This window comes from Aulonocara stuartgranti, assembly GCF_965226115.1.
Source record: "Aulonocara stuartgranti genome assembly, chromosome: 6".
Taxonomy (NCBI): Eukaryota; Metazoa; Chordata; class Actinopteri; order Cichliformes; family Cichlidae; genus Aulonocara; species Aulonocara stuartgranti.
In genome coordinates, this window is record NC_138944.1 from 20,925,088 (window position 1) to 20,941,879 (window position 16,792).

The 16,792-nt window shown below is 42.7% G+C and overlaps 1 protein-coding gene across 1 annotated transcript in view; it reads left to right on the top strand.

Moving 5' to 3' along the window:
* Positions 1-2,716: 2,716 nt before the first annotated feature.
* The window catches only part of gpr83 (G protein-coupled receptor 83), a gene marked incomplete at both ends in the record, with an annotated part of 33,878 nt that continues 19,802 nt past the window's right edge, over positions 2,717-16,792 (top strand). Inside the window, 2 exons of the mRNA XM_082537059.1 lie at positions 2,717-3,139; positions 5,790-5,915. Coding sequence (XP_082393185.1) covers positions 2,717-3,139; positions 5,790-5,915 — 549 coding nt within the window. The remainder of the gene's footprint in view (positions 3,140-5,789; positions 5,916-16,792) is intronic.

Below are 16,792 nucleotides of genomic sequence, written 5' to 3' on the forward strand. Positions count from 1 at the left end.
TTTGAGCCAAAACCTCCTTCCATCAGTGAGAACTTTGAAGATGAAACGAGGCTGGGTCTTCCAACATGACAATGATCCAAAACACACCGCCCGGGCAACAAAGGAGTGGCTCCGTAAGAAGCATTTGAAAGTCCTGGAGTGGCCTAGCCAGTCTCCAGACCTCAACCCCATAGAAAATCTGTGGCGGGAGTTGAAAGTCCGTGTTGCTCGGCGACAGCCCCAAAACATCACTGCTCTCGAGAAGATCTGCATGGAGGAATGGGCCAAAATACCAGCTACTGTGTGTGCAAACCTGGTAAAGACCTATAGTAAACGTTTGACCTCTGTTATTGCCAACAAAGGCTATGTTACAAAGTATTGAGTTGTATTTTTGTTATTGACCAAATACTTATTTTCCACCCTGATTTACGAATAAATTCTTTACAAATCCTACCATGTGGATTCATGGATTTTTTTTTCACATTCTGTCTCTCACAGTTGAAGTGTACCTCTGGTGCAAATTACTGACCTCTGTCATCATTTTAGGTGGGGGAACTTGCACAATCGGTGGCTGACTAAATACTTTTTTGCCCCACTGTATAACCTTAACTTTACTGTATTAAAGTTAGAAAAATCCCTTAAAAGTGATACATTTCAAGTTTGTTATTTAAGTTATTAGGCTTAGCAAAACATCTATTAACGTCCGTTTGAAACGATTATCAACATTAACAGACTGAACTGGACTTAATAACAGGAGTCCATATAATTTTAGTAAATTATTCTGGTGAGTATCAGCTGCGCTGGGTATGTAAATCGGGCCATCCAGCTGCGGTGCTGATCCGACGCCACTCTGCTAAAAATCCGGACAAATGTCACTTGATCAAGGAGCAGATCTGCATCAGATGAGATCAGCTGACTGCGTGTGCGTGCGCTGTGCACAGCGGTGTGTACTCTGTGTGTTAACAAGAAAAACGCTTATAAGAAAGTGGTGCGCAAAAGCAGGGTAGTGACAGAATTGATGCGCATTATAGATATTTGAAGCATGTGTACCTGCACATGCATGCTTATTAACCCACGGGTACTGTGGAATATATTTTTTACTCACCTAAAGCGCTCGTGCTCTCGTCCACTCCCCGCAAAAAAACATAGCAGCTGACAGCTGCGGTGTCTGTGGCATCGTTGCTCTCATCTCATGCGATGGAGTAAAAATCAAAAGCACAGCTTTATCAGACAGTTGCAGTTTAATGTTGGCTGACGAGTCTTCATGCAGTGCGTCCTGCACTTTTTCCGGGCACATTATTTTGGTGACTTTAACGAGGCCGTGTTTTATGAGGTCTCCATCTGAAAAAGGCTTGCTCTGTCTTGCGATGAGTTGGGAGACCTCATGCTATTGGAGCCTTTTCCTGGACAATTTGAGCACGAAAAAAATACTGTTGCTGACCTTGCAGGAGAGCTACCCTTTGCTTTAATTTCTGCTCTCGCTCAGCGCCACACTCAGAAAAATAAAAGTGCCAACTGGAACCAAAAGTGGTTCTTTAGACTGATGCCATAGAGGAACCTTTTTTGGTGCCAGAAAGAACCTTTCAAACAATGGTTCTTTGAAGAACCATTTCTTTCCGTGGTTCATTGAAGAACCTTTAAAGGTGCCCCAAAGAACCATCAAGAAATGGTTGGGGCACCTTTAAAGGTCGAACCAAACCAAAGAACCATGAAGACATCTGAAGAACCATTTAAGAACCATAATTTTTCTGAGTGCAGTGTAGGATGCATAGGCCTCTTGTTTGGTTTCATATGACGTCGTACATTATACTCTTTGATAATTGCCATAGTTTCAGTGCAGCTCAAACAGACACACTTCCCCTTGAATTCTTTGAAGAAATATTCACTCTCCCACCGTGTCTGAAATTTTCTGCACTCACTTTCTACCTTTCGCTTCTTTGGTTCTGCCATGTTTAGTAACTTGGGGGTAAATTTCTTCTGTGATTGACCTTTTTGGTGGAGCAACTGCCTTGATTAACAACAGCTCCCCCTGGTGTTAAAACTAAGAAGTGCAATACACTCAAGCAAAAGTTGAAGTGCGGGCTATATTCTATTCTATTTATAAAAAGGACACCCCTGCCCTAAATGAACAAGGAACCATATTTGGTGACTTCACTGACCTTGACTGGCAACATATACCTGAAAAATCTTCGAAAAAAGCTTATACAAGTAAAAAAAGCAAAGTCCTTTAATATCATCTAAGAACACACTGGGGTTTAAATTACGAATTTCCAAGTATTTAACAGAATGCTCTAAATGGTCGATACGTTTACAGGCCATCAGCTTAAATGTCTGTTGCCAAAACAATTCAATTATAAACCACCAGGCGGTTTAATTTGGCACGCATGGAGACCCGAAGCAGCCTTGGACTTGCAAATCAGCCAGCTTCACCCTGCATCACCCTGCAGGTAAACATCTCACTAAGAACGAATCAATAAAAGTACAGAAGGAAGGAGTCTCTCTCCCTCCCTCTCTTTCTGCTACACACAGACACACACGCGACAGTCTGAAGCTTTATAAACAGCAGCCTCTCCTGCTGCTGAGTCGCTTCACACAACTTGTTGCCCACGCTTCAGCCTCTCTCCTTTACTCCAGTGACACGAATGACAGAGAAGCAGCTGCAAACCTCTCATTCTCTCATTAAAACTACAGGCAGGGGGATGCGATAATTACACTGATAATAATAATAATAATAAAAATGACAGCAGTATGTGTTTGGCTCTCCGTGGTCCTCTGGATGAGCCGGGCAGCAGCGGGACACAGAACTAACGACTCTTCACTTTCGGGAGAGGAGATACTTTCTTTCGCGGAGCGTTTCATGAACGTTTCGGGACAGAGAGGGAACGCGAGTTCCGGATTGTTTCTCCTGGACTTTGATGAGGGTCTGCTGGAGGGCTGGCGCTCTCTGGCCAGCAGCGGCGGAGAGTCTCAGGACAGGGGCATCAAGGCGCTGCTTGTGGCAGCCTATTCCCTCATAATCGTGATCTCCCTGTTCGGGAACACCCTGGTGTGTCACGTGGTGGTCAAAAACAAGCGCACCTTGTCCGCCACCAGTTTATTTATCCTAAACCTGGCGGTGGCTGATATCTTCATCACAGTCCTCAATACACCCTTTACTCTGGTAAGACCACTGTGTGTGCGCGCGCGCGCGTGTGTAGGTGTGCATGTGTGTGTGATGGGTATGGCAGCTCTTATCTTCACACATAAATGTTTTTTTAATAACAACATTTGTAATGTCCTGCAATAATTAAACTAAGTCAAATTAGGGGAACCTGCTCAACACTCCGAGCACTGCTCCAAGTTCTGTATTAAGATGGCGCTAGTGGTGTCATCGTGATGCCTCTCTTTGGCTGGCTGTGTTGTATTATATATCTCATGTGTGAGTGGGGTAGTTACTTTAAAGCAAAAAATATCACACCCTGTTTCCATTACCAACTTAATATTAAAAAACCGCTTCATAGTTGAAAGTGTTTTTAGCTGGGAGCTAAACCGTCCCGTGAGGTAGAAAACTGTTTAGAAAAATGAGCATTTAATAGGTTGAAAATGTGTCACTCCTGCTTTGAATCATCCTGGAGCCTGCAAACTCACAGCTGACATTGAGTTTGGGACTTACTCTGAATGCATGAAATGTATTTATTAAAAATGCTGCTTTAATCAGACGTGGGCAGCCCACCACCTCCAGCCTCCGACCTCATGTTGGAGTCCACGAAACAGAGTGCGTTTCTGAATATATGCTAATTGAGTCTCTCCATGCAAAGGATTTTTTTTTCTAACAACCTAACCTACTTAGCATTTTTTTCAGTTTGGACTTGTGTTTTTGACATTTGTATAGTGAAACCCCGACTACATGGAGTATTTTTCCCTTCCCACTCCTTATATTGTTCAGCAGTAAAGTGTCACGCATATTTGTCACACTTAAAAATTCAGATAATCAAACAATAATATTAATATTATATACAGATAACCAGAGTAAACACAAAATGTGTGAAAAGTAATTGCCCCCTAAACCTAATAACTGGTTGTGCCGCTCTTGGCTGCAAGAACTTTAGTCAAGCATCTGCAAAAACTGGCAATGAGACTTTCACTCATCGCTGTGGAGGAATTTTGGCCCACTCTTCTTTGCAGAATTGTTTTAATTCAGTCACACTGGAGGATTTTCAAGCATGAACAGCCTGTTAAAGGTCATACCAAAGTATCTCAATTGGATGTAACTCCAGATTTTGACCAGCCCACTCCAAGTGTGTGCCAGAGTGTTTTGAATAATTGTCTTGCTGCATTACTCAAGTGCACTTAAGCTTCAGGGCACAAACTGATAGCTGGACATTCTCCTTCAGGATTTTTGAGCCTTTATGTTAGTTTTGGTCGACAGTGTTTTTTTTTTCTTTGGAACTCTCCCATGGATGACCTCTCACCTAAACTGAGACAGGTGAGGCTGGCAGTTCTTTAGATGTTTTTCTGGGTTCTTTTGTGACCTCCTGGATGAGTCTTTGATGTGTTCCTGGAGTCATTTTGGTGCATCGGCCACCTCAGCACTGTTCCAGGTTTTCTCCATTTGTGGATAATGGTTCTCTGAAGTGACAAACCCCTAGAAATGGATTTGTAACCCATTTCAGACTGATAGATATCAATGACTTTTTCACACAGGGCTGGTCAGGTTTGGAAAACCCCTTTTCCTTAATAAATGAAATCACTGTTTAATAATGGTGTTTTGTATTTACTCGGATTATCTTTTTCTAATGTTAAAATTTACTTGATAATCTGAGATCAGATTATCAAAGAGATCACGAATGGGACAAATAATCTTTCAAGGCACTGTAGCTGCAAATGACAGAGAAAGAGAAAGCTTGGTGTTTGTGTATTAGTGGGGCTGGAGCAGCAGCTCCAGTTTGAGGACTGGCATGTGTTATTACGGAGATAAAAAAGAAAAAGAAAAAAGCTTCACCTTGAATGAGCCCTCTGTGGCATGCCAGGCAACTCAATATTACTCTCCATTCTTACCTACCCCAAGGATCACTAAACAACTCCTGCCTCACACACCCTCACCCCACCTTCTCTCTCTCTCTCTTTCCGACAGATTTTCTTTCAGCACTTTTTGAAATAGTGCACTTAGGCTATTTAGAACATTTGATCATATGTGCCGAAAAATCTAACACGATGGCTGTATCCTGCATGACCTGTACAGCATGTGTCACTGTAACTGTGATTATAAACACTAGAAGAAGCAGGAGCACACCTCAAGTGGGGATGTCTGACAGTGCAGGCTATAAACTGTAATCTTGTGTTACAGGTGCGTCTAAAATTGCTCCCATCTTTGCTGACATTTCCTCACCTGAATCAGAGCAGTGTAAAAGGTTGCTATGCTATGAAAGCCTCCAATGGAAAAAAATCTATAACAAAGCAAAATGTTCCCCACATGGCATACACTATTTTTAGGGGTCTACACTGAACTGCAAGAAAATTACTAATAATTCTGATTTGTCTCATTGGTGCACTAGTATTCCAGAGCTGTTACTTAGAGTTAAGGCTTATTGTTGCTGTGGGAACTGGAGTATGAACATAGTTAGCTCATGTCTGTTTAGTGGCTGCTAATCATTATAATCATAATGAGAAGTACTCTAGAGAAGTACTCTAAGAGCAGCCATGTTAGGCTGCTCTTAGAGTACTTCTCATTTTTGCAGTTTTAAAAGTTGACGTTCCTCCCAGTGTGTCTACCTGATGAGACCGTTGACATTTCTCATTTTGGCCTGCCCTGTGTGTGTGCACTCCTTTAGGTCCGCTTTGTGAACAGCACCTGGGTGTTTGGAAGAACTATGTGCCACATCAGTCGCTTTGTACAGTACTGCTCACTGCACGTCTCCACCCTCACGCTCACCGCCATCGCGCTGGACCGACGACAGGTTTGTCTATAAGGGAGTTGGGGGGATGAATCTGTGCAATTTTTCAAATTTTAAGGATACTTAGGAGCTTCAGAGAGTCTCTGTGAGTTCTATGATGCACAAAAGCAATGGTAAAACAGCAACAGTTGGTGAAAAGTATTTGAGTATAAAGCATAGTAAAGACAGAAAATTATATGCTGGGAAGTCACCATTTTCATATTGTGAGCACATGAGACAATTACTCCACTTTTATTATCACTAGTACTTTCGGGTGCTCCCTATTCCCCAAGTGGTAACCACAGTCGAGGGATTCGCATATTTGATTTGGAACAGACTTCCTGCTGAATGTCCTTCACAAAACCTTCAATTTTTTCTGGAATCAACACTAAGAGTACACTAGTTTGTGACCCCATGAGGCTCAGTTTGTGTCTCAGTCTTTATTTTTATATTTATTTTACTTGCTATAATAAATCAAAGAAGCAGACAATAAAGTTTATCTATGAAGGGCAATTAGTGTGTGTGTGTGTGTGTGTGTGTGTGTGTGTGTGTGTGTGTGTGTGTGTGTGTGGTATTTCTATTTTTTCAAACTGTAATGTTTATTGAACTTTCTAAATAAAAAAAAGTAATTTTACATGTATGATTTTTATTTTGTATTGTCCTTGCTATGTTTGGAATTTTGGTGCAATTTATTGAGGTTTTTCTGGGGAAAAAAATCACACTGACGATATAGAGGTCTTGAAAGCTCACAAAAAGAAATGTATCAAATTTTATATACTTGGCAGGGCTATTGTTATACAAAGTGCTACTGCTATTTTTCCTGTCAGATTTTAGTGCCTTTCATTCCATGCATTGCTGCCAGCTCTTCCATAATCCCAAACTCTGTTATCCCAAGTGCAAAGACGAGTAACTGGACTGTGTCACAGCCCAGGATAAAAAGAGTAAAAAGTGTTATTTTTCACTCCACATTTCCCATAAAATCCTCAATCAAACTTGTTACGGTTCACCTGGAGAGGGGCACATTATCAAATGCTTCTTTTGTCTCACTGTGGCTTACGGTGGGTTTGTGGGAAATCACAAAGCTGGTCTCCACTCCTCCATTCCTGGATTTGTAAAGCTTGGTGAAAAGTCCTTGCTGCACTTGCAGCATTGCTAGCAAATGGTCAGATGTGCGTTTTCGCTCTGCATCAGTCAAATTCAAACTGTAATGCTTAAACACAGCACTCTACTCTTTACAAAGTAGGCACTCACTCTTCCTGACTTAAGTGGTTAAATACAGTGGGGCAAAAAAGTATTTAGTCAGCCACCGATTGTGCAAGTTCCCCCACTTAAAATGATGACAGAAGTCAGTAATTTGCACCAGAGGTACACTTCAACTATGAGAGACAGAATGTAAAAAAAATATCCATGAATCCACATGGTAGGATTTGTAAAGAATTTATTCGTAAATCAGGGTGGAAAATAAGTATTTGGTCACCTCAAACAAGGAAAATCTCTGGCTCTCACAGACCTGTAACGTCTTCTGTAAGAAGCTTTTCTGTCCCCCACTCGTTACCTGTATGAATGGCACCTGTTTGAACTCATCATCTGTATAAAAGACACCTGTCCACAGCCTCAAACAGTCAGACTCCAAACTCCGCCATGGCCAAGACCAAAGAGCTTTCGAAGGACACCAGGAAAAGTATTGTAGACCTGCACCTGGGAAGAGTGAATCTACAATAGGCAAGCAGCTTGGTGTGAAAAAATCAACTGTGGGAGCAATCATCAGAAAATGGAAGACATACAAGACCACCGATAATCTCCCTCGATCTGGGGCTCCACGCAAGATCTCATCCCGTGGGGTCAAAATAATCATGAGAACGGTGAGCAAAGATCCCAGAACCACACGGGGGGACCTGGTGAATGACCTGCAGAGAGCTGGGACCAAAGTAACAAAGGTCACCATCAGTAACACACTACAACGGCAGGGAATCAAATCCCGCAGTGCCAGACGTGTTCCGCTGCTGAAGCCAGTGCATGTCCAGGCCCGTCTGAAGTTTGCCAGAGAGCACATGGATGATACAGCAGAGGATTGGGAGAATGTCATGTGGTCAGATGAAACCAAAGTAGAACTTTTTGGTATAAACTCAACTCGTCGTGTTTGGAGGAAGAAGAATACTGAGTTGCATCCCAAGAACACCATACCTACTGTGAAGCATGGGGGTGGAAACATCATGCTATGGGGCTGTTTTTCTGCCAAGGGGACAGGACGACTGATCCGTGTTAAGGACAGAATGAATGGGGCCATGTATCGTGAGATTTTGAGCCAAAACCTCCTTCCATCAGTGAGAACTTTGAAGATGAAACGAGGCTGGGTCTTCCAACATGACAATGATCCAAAACACACCGCCCGGGCAACAAAGGAGTGGCTCCGTAAGAAGCATTTGAAAGTCCTGGAGTGGCCTAGCCAGTCTCCAGACCTCAACCCCATAGAAAATCTGTGGCGGGAGTTGAAAGTCCGTGTTGCTCGGCAACAGCCCCAAAACATCAAATCAAATCACTTTTATTGTCACATCACATGTGCAGGTACATTGGTACAGCACATGTGAGTGAAATTCTTGTGTGCGAGCTTCACAAGCAACAGAATTGTGCATCACTGCTCTCGAGAAGATCTGCATGGAGGAATGGGCCAAAATACCAGCTACTGTGTGTGCAAACCTGGTAAAGACCTATAGTAAACGTTTGACCTCTGTTATTGCCAACAAAGGTTATGTTACAAAGTATTGAGTTGTATTTTTGTTATTGACCAAATACTTATTTTCCACCCTGATTTACGAATAAATTCTTTACAAATCCTACCATGTGGATTCATGGATTTTTTTTTTTTCACATTCTGTCTCTCACAGTTGAAGTGTACCTCTGGTGCAAATTACTGACCTCTGTCATCATTTTAAGTGGGGGAACTTGCACAATCGGTGGCTGACTAAATACTTTTTTGCCCCACTGTATATTACAATCCATATCTTGTTAAAAACTCTATATTTATTTTTTAAATCTGAGCTGAAATCTTTCAGGACCAGCAAACTCACATCTCTCATAAATGTCAGTTCCAACACATTTATAGTGAGGCTGAATTAATTTGCATGCATGTACATAAACTGTTTGATGATTTCCCACAAAAATTGCAAAAATAGTAATTCTCGGATGGGAAGTTTATCAAAGACTCTTAAGTGTATATTTATTTATATTTTTATTTTAATTTCCCATTGACCTCCACTCAATGGGACAACCAAATGGACAGATGTGATCCAAAGGCTTTACAATGCCCAGGTGAGTCAAATGTGTTTACTACCAGGTCAAATTTCAACAGCATTCTGTGCTCTCATTGGTGGATGTTTCAATCACTTGCCTGGAAGATGGAAAAGTTTATCTTGTGCCCTGCCCACATTGTGTCACTAGTAGTTCCTTTGCCCTTTGTGACTTGAAGTTTTTCAACTTTCTATGGTCTGGGAAGGCTCGCAGCATTGTTACATGTTGTGTTGTCGGTGTGATCATGCAATTCAGAGTTGATTTGAATTACAGATATGCACATTATTTTCTTTGTTGTTCCAAGTCACAAGTTTTTGATTGGGTTGGTATTTTATCCAAACTTTTAATATCCCAAATGCTACTATGCATTCAAAGGCATAAATAAAGTAAAACATCCACGGCAAAATGACATATACTCAGGCAGCGCAGCAGCATTAATGAGAATCTCAGCTCCTCAGCAACTGACTGTGGTAGAAAGGCAAGGGGGAGTGGAGTGGAGATGCCATGAGCAGAAAAATCAATATTTTATTTAGTTTGATGCAGGTTGTTAAATCTCTGATATTCAGAACATATTTAAAAGAATGTATTTCAGAAGTAAAATGAAAGAAAAGTGAGGTGTTGCTGTGGAAGAGCATACATTGTTGATAGCTGCATTGGTGTTAAGAGGGGGTTTGTTTTGTTTGAATTTCAATAAGGCAGCGAATTTAGTCAATTTATTTAAAGAAAGCAAAACATGCCTCTTGTTTTAGAGGAATGTCTCAATGAAGACAAAACATCTAAATTGCCTGGTCAATTTTGCTCAGGTGGCACCTATATACATCTGCCCCGCTTGTAGACTGTTGGATTAGTCATAAATAACACAGTAACGCAGTAGACATGCAGAGAGGAGCTTTTTGAAAATGTCAGGCTGCAGGGGAGTTCATATCTTTTCTTCTGAAGACTCACAATTTTCAATAATGCAGTTTCTCAAAGGTCCAGTTGCTTTGGCCACCTCTTGGTGCTTACCTGGGAAATCAGTCAAATAAATGACGTCATCTGACCTGCATTAGATAAACTGCTTTACATGGTGTGATTATTCAACAGTGACATGGACTGTTGAAAGTTAAAATTAAATGTGGCTTTCTCACCAGCAGCACGAGGACAGAAATAAGTTTTTCTTAATGCAGGTTTTATTAGGATTAAAATTGACCAAAAACGATCTGCTGCAACATTCGGAGCCATCAGTGGGAGAAGAGGAGGAAAAGGGATGATGAGTGCGAAGTCTTTAAAATTAAACGAATATAGCATCGGGGTTGCTTATAAGCAATAAGAACTATCATACAGAAGACAGAACAAGCAAGGCCTTTTTTATAGTTCTTTTATCTGTAATTGTAGAAACTACCATTGTTCTTAGCCACCTACACATTACACCTACAGGAGCTGCTCAGTAGGTATCTGAATTTATAACAGACGCAAATAAAAACTGAAAAAAGTAAAGACGGGAAAGAAACACCTTTTAACCATCTCATGAGTGTTAAGGTTGCATAGTTTGTCCAGCAGAGAGCACTCTGCAACCTGTTGGCAACAGGTGTTTGGAACCAACAACCAGCTGATCCTAGAGGGCGGAGCGCGAATAAGCCATTCACAACTTGTTGTGGCATTACAACTAGATTATTTTTAAACTGCACCGTCATATCATTTTATTATGGATTCATAAATAACTGCACATGCCAAATATTAGAGAAAGCTGTTTATTATTTGTGTGTCCTAAAGAAAAAAAATCTACTGATATTCACACCTGATGTTCTGTGGTTCCTAAACGCTGATAACCGCACTTTTTGTTTGTGGAAACAAACATTGTTATTGTGGAATATCTAGGAGAGAAGAATATTCACAAAGTGACTAGTTGTTGTGGAGCGGTTAGCACAGCAAGAAGCTCCTTGGTTTAAATCCAGTCTGAAACCTTTCAGTGTGGAGTTTACACTGTGGGTTGGTACTTTAGCTTCCTGCCACAGTTCAGAGACACACATGGGTTTGGCTGACTATAGGTGTGAATGGCTGTCTGTCTTTCCTGCAAAAGATTGGTGACTCGTCCAGTATGTACATGTCTCTTGCCCAATGACTACTGGAATAGACTAAATATGGTCATATCACACTGATTTTGTGTATTATCAGCTCCACTGCTCTGTCAGTGCCTCAAAGTTAGTGCAATAACCATAATTTTACATATGTCAGGCTTGTGACAGCAGGAAACAACTGGGCTTAACTTTTCGAATTTTTCTGTCAGAAACGCAAACCCATGACACACAGCAAACACACAGTTCCTGCCATGTCCTCCTCTGTCGCGTTTAGCTATCACTCCTATTGGCGGTGCAAATACAAACAGGAAAAAAAGAAGTTTGTAGCACCCCAGGCAAAGCTTATTAAGTGAAAACTGCAGAAAAAAAAGACTAAATCCAAGTGCTTTGTGCCAGAGGAACCAAGAGTCCGTACAGGATACAATCGAATTTGGTTTGCTTATTATTACAGCTTTTCTCCCTCGTCTTTTCAAACCCATATCTGAACAGAGGACAGAACATCAACCTCATCCAACAAAATAGTCTGCAGTTCTCATGCCAGGATTTTAGCCTGAGGCTCACCAGAGATTTTACTGCCCAGTTATTTTTTGTGGTGCGGTTTCATTAGTAGCATACATTTGATTTAAAAATGTAATATTTTTTCATCTTACAAAATATGAAAATATTAATTATAACTTAGAAGCAAAGTAAAACTTAGAAAAACTCTGTGAACATGCAGATATGAACAGAAAGTTGGTGTCTGCTGAGAGACTGAAGTAAAAAGGTTTTCTTAGCTTAATCACTTGCGATGTCCCTCCACTACTCCTTTCACCGTTATGAAATACTCAAAGAAACTATGAGCTTCTTGTGGAAAAAAAGGTCCTGGACAGACACCATACCCTGAACCCACTGCTCCACTCCTCCCCTGCAGCCGAGCCACCAACCACACCCCCACTTCCTGACTTAGGCTGCGGACCGATCCGGCCTAGCCTATTCTCCCCCTCCAGCGAGAGCGGAAATGACCACCTCTGCCCCTGGCCTATGGACCACTTTGAACTTAAAAGGCTGGTGAGCCAGATGCCACTGTGTGATCCAGGCATTAGCATCCTTTATGTAATGGAGCCATTGCAGTGGGGAGTGATCCAAACAGAGCTGGAAGGCCAGCACCGTAGAATAATGACGGACGCACCTGCTCGCTCCCCAAGTGGTACCCCAGATACTGTACCTCCCTCCGTCCCACTGCACACTTGTTTGGTTTGGCCGTGAGCCCCGCCTGCCTCAGGAACTCCAGGACGGCAGCCACCGCTTCATATGCTCCACCCAGGTGTCACTGTGGATGATAACGTCATCCAGGTAGGCAGCAGCATATGTAGCCTGTGGACACAGCACCCTGTCCATGAGGCGCTGGAAGGTGGCAGGACCTCTGAGCAAGGCAAATGGAAGTGTGTCGAACTGGTACAAACCATACAGAGTGGAGAAGGTCGTTTTTTCCTTGGACCGTTAGATAAGAGAATCTGCCTTGGTTAAATCCAGCGTTGTGAAAAAACGAGCAGTGCCTAACCGGTCCAGGAGCTCGTTGACCCGGGGCATGGGATAAGCATCAAACTGTGACACTTCGTTCACCTTGCAGTGTCAACACAGAACCATATAGGCCCATCTTTCTTCACCACAAGAACTATGGGGCTACACCAAACACTGTGTGTCTCTTCTATTACTCCTAGCTTTAGCATTTCAGCCAATTCCTTTTGCACAATTTGTCTTTTGTGCTCAGGTAACCTGTTGTGCCGTGAACGCACCGTCACACCAGGGTTTGCTTTTAAAAATGGTGCTCTATGTGATTTGTACAGAGAAGGCAAGGGGGAGAACACATTTGCAAACCGCTGTTGTAATGCAGAAACATCCACTCTCTGGGCCTGTACGAAATGATCATCACAATGGAGGGAGGCAGGAATGGTGGAATTTGGCACCTTCGGCCCCAAATCACACAGATATATCACCTCAACCTCCTTAAAACATAGAGAAAGCCTGAAACTGCTTCTCTAGAGAACCTGCTTAACCTGTTGGGCCGTGAGCATACCGTCCTTAACCAGGCTCACTGAAGAAGTAGTTTCAGGCTCACTACATACTTTAAGGAGGTTGAGGTGATATATATTTGTGTGACTCCTCCCTATCTCACCGTACGACTTCACAGTCAACGTCCCCCACTAGCTGTGTGACCACGAAGGGTCCTTGCCACTTGGCGAGCAACTTTGAGCTAGAAGAAGGGAGTAATACAAGCACTTTTTCTCCCGGTGAAATTTGTGAGTTTAGCCCCTCTATTGTACAGGTGCTGCTGACATTCCTGGGCCTGGAACAAATATTTTCTTGTGATAACCTTCCCAACGTGTGCAGCTTTGCTCTCAGGTCCAGGACTTATATTGAATCTCTTTCTTGAACTTACGAATCATGGATTTTAACGTCTTATTCAGCCGCTCCACCAGCCTGTCAGTCTCAGGGTAGTCCAAATAGATTTAATTCCCAGCAACTGTTTGTAACCCAGTGAGTTTACACGAGTCAGTAATGCACTACAACATGTTATTGTTAATTGGGATTTATCATTACTCTGTTAATCAGTGAGTTGAGCTAAAGTAAATCAATAGTAAAAGATAAATAATATAAATATAAGAATAAAACCCCAAAGAGTATATTTAACACCCCTACTGGTTAGGAAGGAACAAGCCCCGCCTTCCCCTGCTCTGTACCGTCACATGTGCTCAGACACAGAGAAAGACGGAGGTGCACGAGACCATCGCTGATTTTCAACGCCAAGCTTGTTGCTGGAAAATAACTATTAACTTGATAAATTGAGCAAATATCCATACCGGAGATCTGCATGGACCTTGAAGAAACGGACCTGATTTGTTGTGAACATTTTGGACTTTGAAACCATCGAGATCTGCACGGGAGCGGATGAAGTGGACAAGATCCTCTCTGAGAGTTGAACATTAGAAGTGTGCTGGCTAGGTTTTTTATGGGATCGTGAGACCTGGATTTCTTCCTGACGAGGAAGATGGCGAGCCTTTCCCTTTGAACCGAACCGCAGCCATTCCAAGTTGGCCCAGAAGGGCAGGTTGCTCTTCTCTCACAAACAATTGCAACAGTGCGGTAGGATGAAATTGCACCAATCACAGACTTTTGACCTATTGGATTTGACTTGACTGAACACTGACTATTAACTCCGGCAAGACTGACATATCTGAGCTCAGATAGGATTCTGATTGTTATTATTATTGCTGTCACTGTATTTTATTTTATGTTTTCATTCCTGTTTATGAAATGCTGTTAAATTGTTGCTAAATAGTTTAATACAATTCATAGCAACTTTACCTGTGGCTCCAGTCATTCTTCTCCACGCAACTCACTTTATCCGAATCTAGCTATTGGCCCATTCTCTCCATCTTACTTTAACTTCCCCTACCCTGTCCTGTACTTGGCTACATGTTGATTTCTTTTACTGTGTGAGACATGAACGGTGTGCCCTGGTAAGTCAGTATCTCTTTCGGGATGCCGACTCAGGAGATGGCCTGAAACAGTGTCTGCGCCACACTCTTTCCAGAACTGGTGTGCAGCGGCACCTCTTCAGGATATCATGTTGCATAATCCACCAGAAATAACACAAAGCAACCCTGCATGTCCCTGCCCACTGTAAACACACCCTGACACACTGTCCCATTAACCTACTGTACCTGGGCCATTCTGTTCCCAAAATTAAGAAGTGTATCAGGCGCAAACTAACCAGAGCCTTCACTCTATGCACCTAATTTCCAGTGGAACCAAGAGATATTTGTGGATGTCCCCATGCACGCATCAAACCTCTACCTACTCTGCCTACAGCAATGCCCCTGGATGAAGCAGGGTTTGGTGGACCAGGGTTTGCATACAGCTTGAATCCACCATAGCTTGACGTGCACCCCCTTGGCACCTTACCGGTATGCATAATGCGTGTCCTGGACTTTGCAAGGGTTTCGGAGGTCTAGTGACTTGGAACACCTTTCCCAGCTCCATTTACAGGCATTTTCAGCACAAGTGCTCTGGTCCTGGAACCAGGACTAATCGGTAGCCCGCTGGTGGCCACTCCACCAGGTGGTCATCTGCCAGTGTCAACACAACTTTGAGGCTTGCCAGCTTGTGACAACGGAACCATTCCACTGTCCTGACCGGGAGTCACTCAACAAACTGTTCAAGGACTACTGTGTTGAGCAGCCGAGTCTCCCCCAGCGTGGGGCCAGGCTGTAGTTACCTGGCTGTGGGGTCGTGCAGGTGGCTGTGAAGATCAGCCTCACCTGACACCACGCCCTGAACCTGCTACTCCACTCCTCCCATGCAGCCGGGCCACCAACCACACACTGCCACACACTTCTATGAAGAAGTTGATATATCCAACAACCTTGCAGCTTCTATACTGTAATCTTTACAGATGTGTCTGGAATTGCTTCAAACTTTCTTGACATTACCTTGCACGACTCAAAACAAGAAAAAGTACACACCTTGAACAGCTCCCAGAACAAAAAAAAAACCAAACCAATCGTTATTTTACATATTGCAGCTTTAGTGTTGGATAATCATGATTTAGTACCTTGTACCTTAAGCTTACTGATGTACCATGGGAGGTTTTTTTTTATTCTAGTAACACATGTTTTAAGTTTCAAAGGAAAATTCACGCTTGCCTCAAAATTAGAGGCTGTGAGCCTTGTGTTGTACTTAAATAACTTCTCATCCATGTTGGTTTAAATAATTAGTGACCTTTTTAGCTTCATTGTGGTAGATACTTGAGAGCTTCTTCTCACTGTGTCTGCTCCAGTGCTGACTCAGGAAAGCTAACTATGCGCAGGTAACAATTTGATCTGGCCCCGTTGATCTGGGCTCTCTGATTCATAACTGTGTCTTCTGCCTCCCTTCTCTATTTTGAGTATTTTCCAGCGTTGGAGGAATAGTTCTTAGATTTTTAAGTCTACCTCTTTGCTGTTTCATAAGAAAATGTATGATAGTTAGGGATGCAGCGATACCGATGCACATTATATGGTATCGGGCCGATACCATAAAATGTGCGTGTACTCATACTCGCAAAAGTTAACCGATACCATGAATCGATACCAACTTACTTCATGAATCAGAGGGTGGCCTGTACTTTCTGTGGTAATTTTTTTAGATTGGCCGCTAGGGGGACATGTCGCCAGGGGGTTAGGCGAGTGAGACTGGCGGCTCTTGTAGCTACGCTAAACAAAATGTCAGCAGTGTGGACTTACTTCAAAATTTGTGAAGATGACAGAAGCAAGGCCGAGTGCAAACTGTGTACCAGTAAGATGTCCAGGGGAGGGAAGGAGAGTACATCGTTCAATAAAAGCAATTTAATAAAACACCTGAGGACACATCATGCTCTGGAGTACACCGAGTTTGCTAAGGCTAACGCAAGACCAGAACAGCCCACTTCAACTCGGGTTTTGGAAAAGCGATGAAAAATGTCAAGAGAAAATCCACGAGCAGTTAAAATAACAGAGGCTCGGACTCATTTTATCGCTCTGGATGACCAGCCACTGT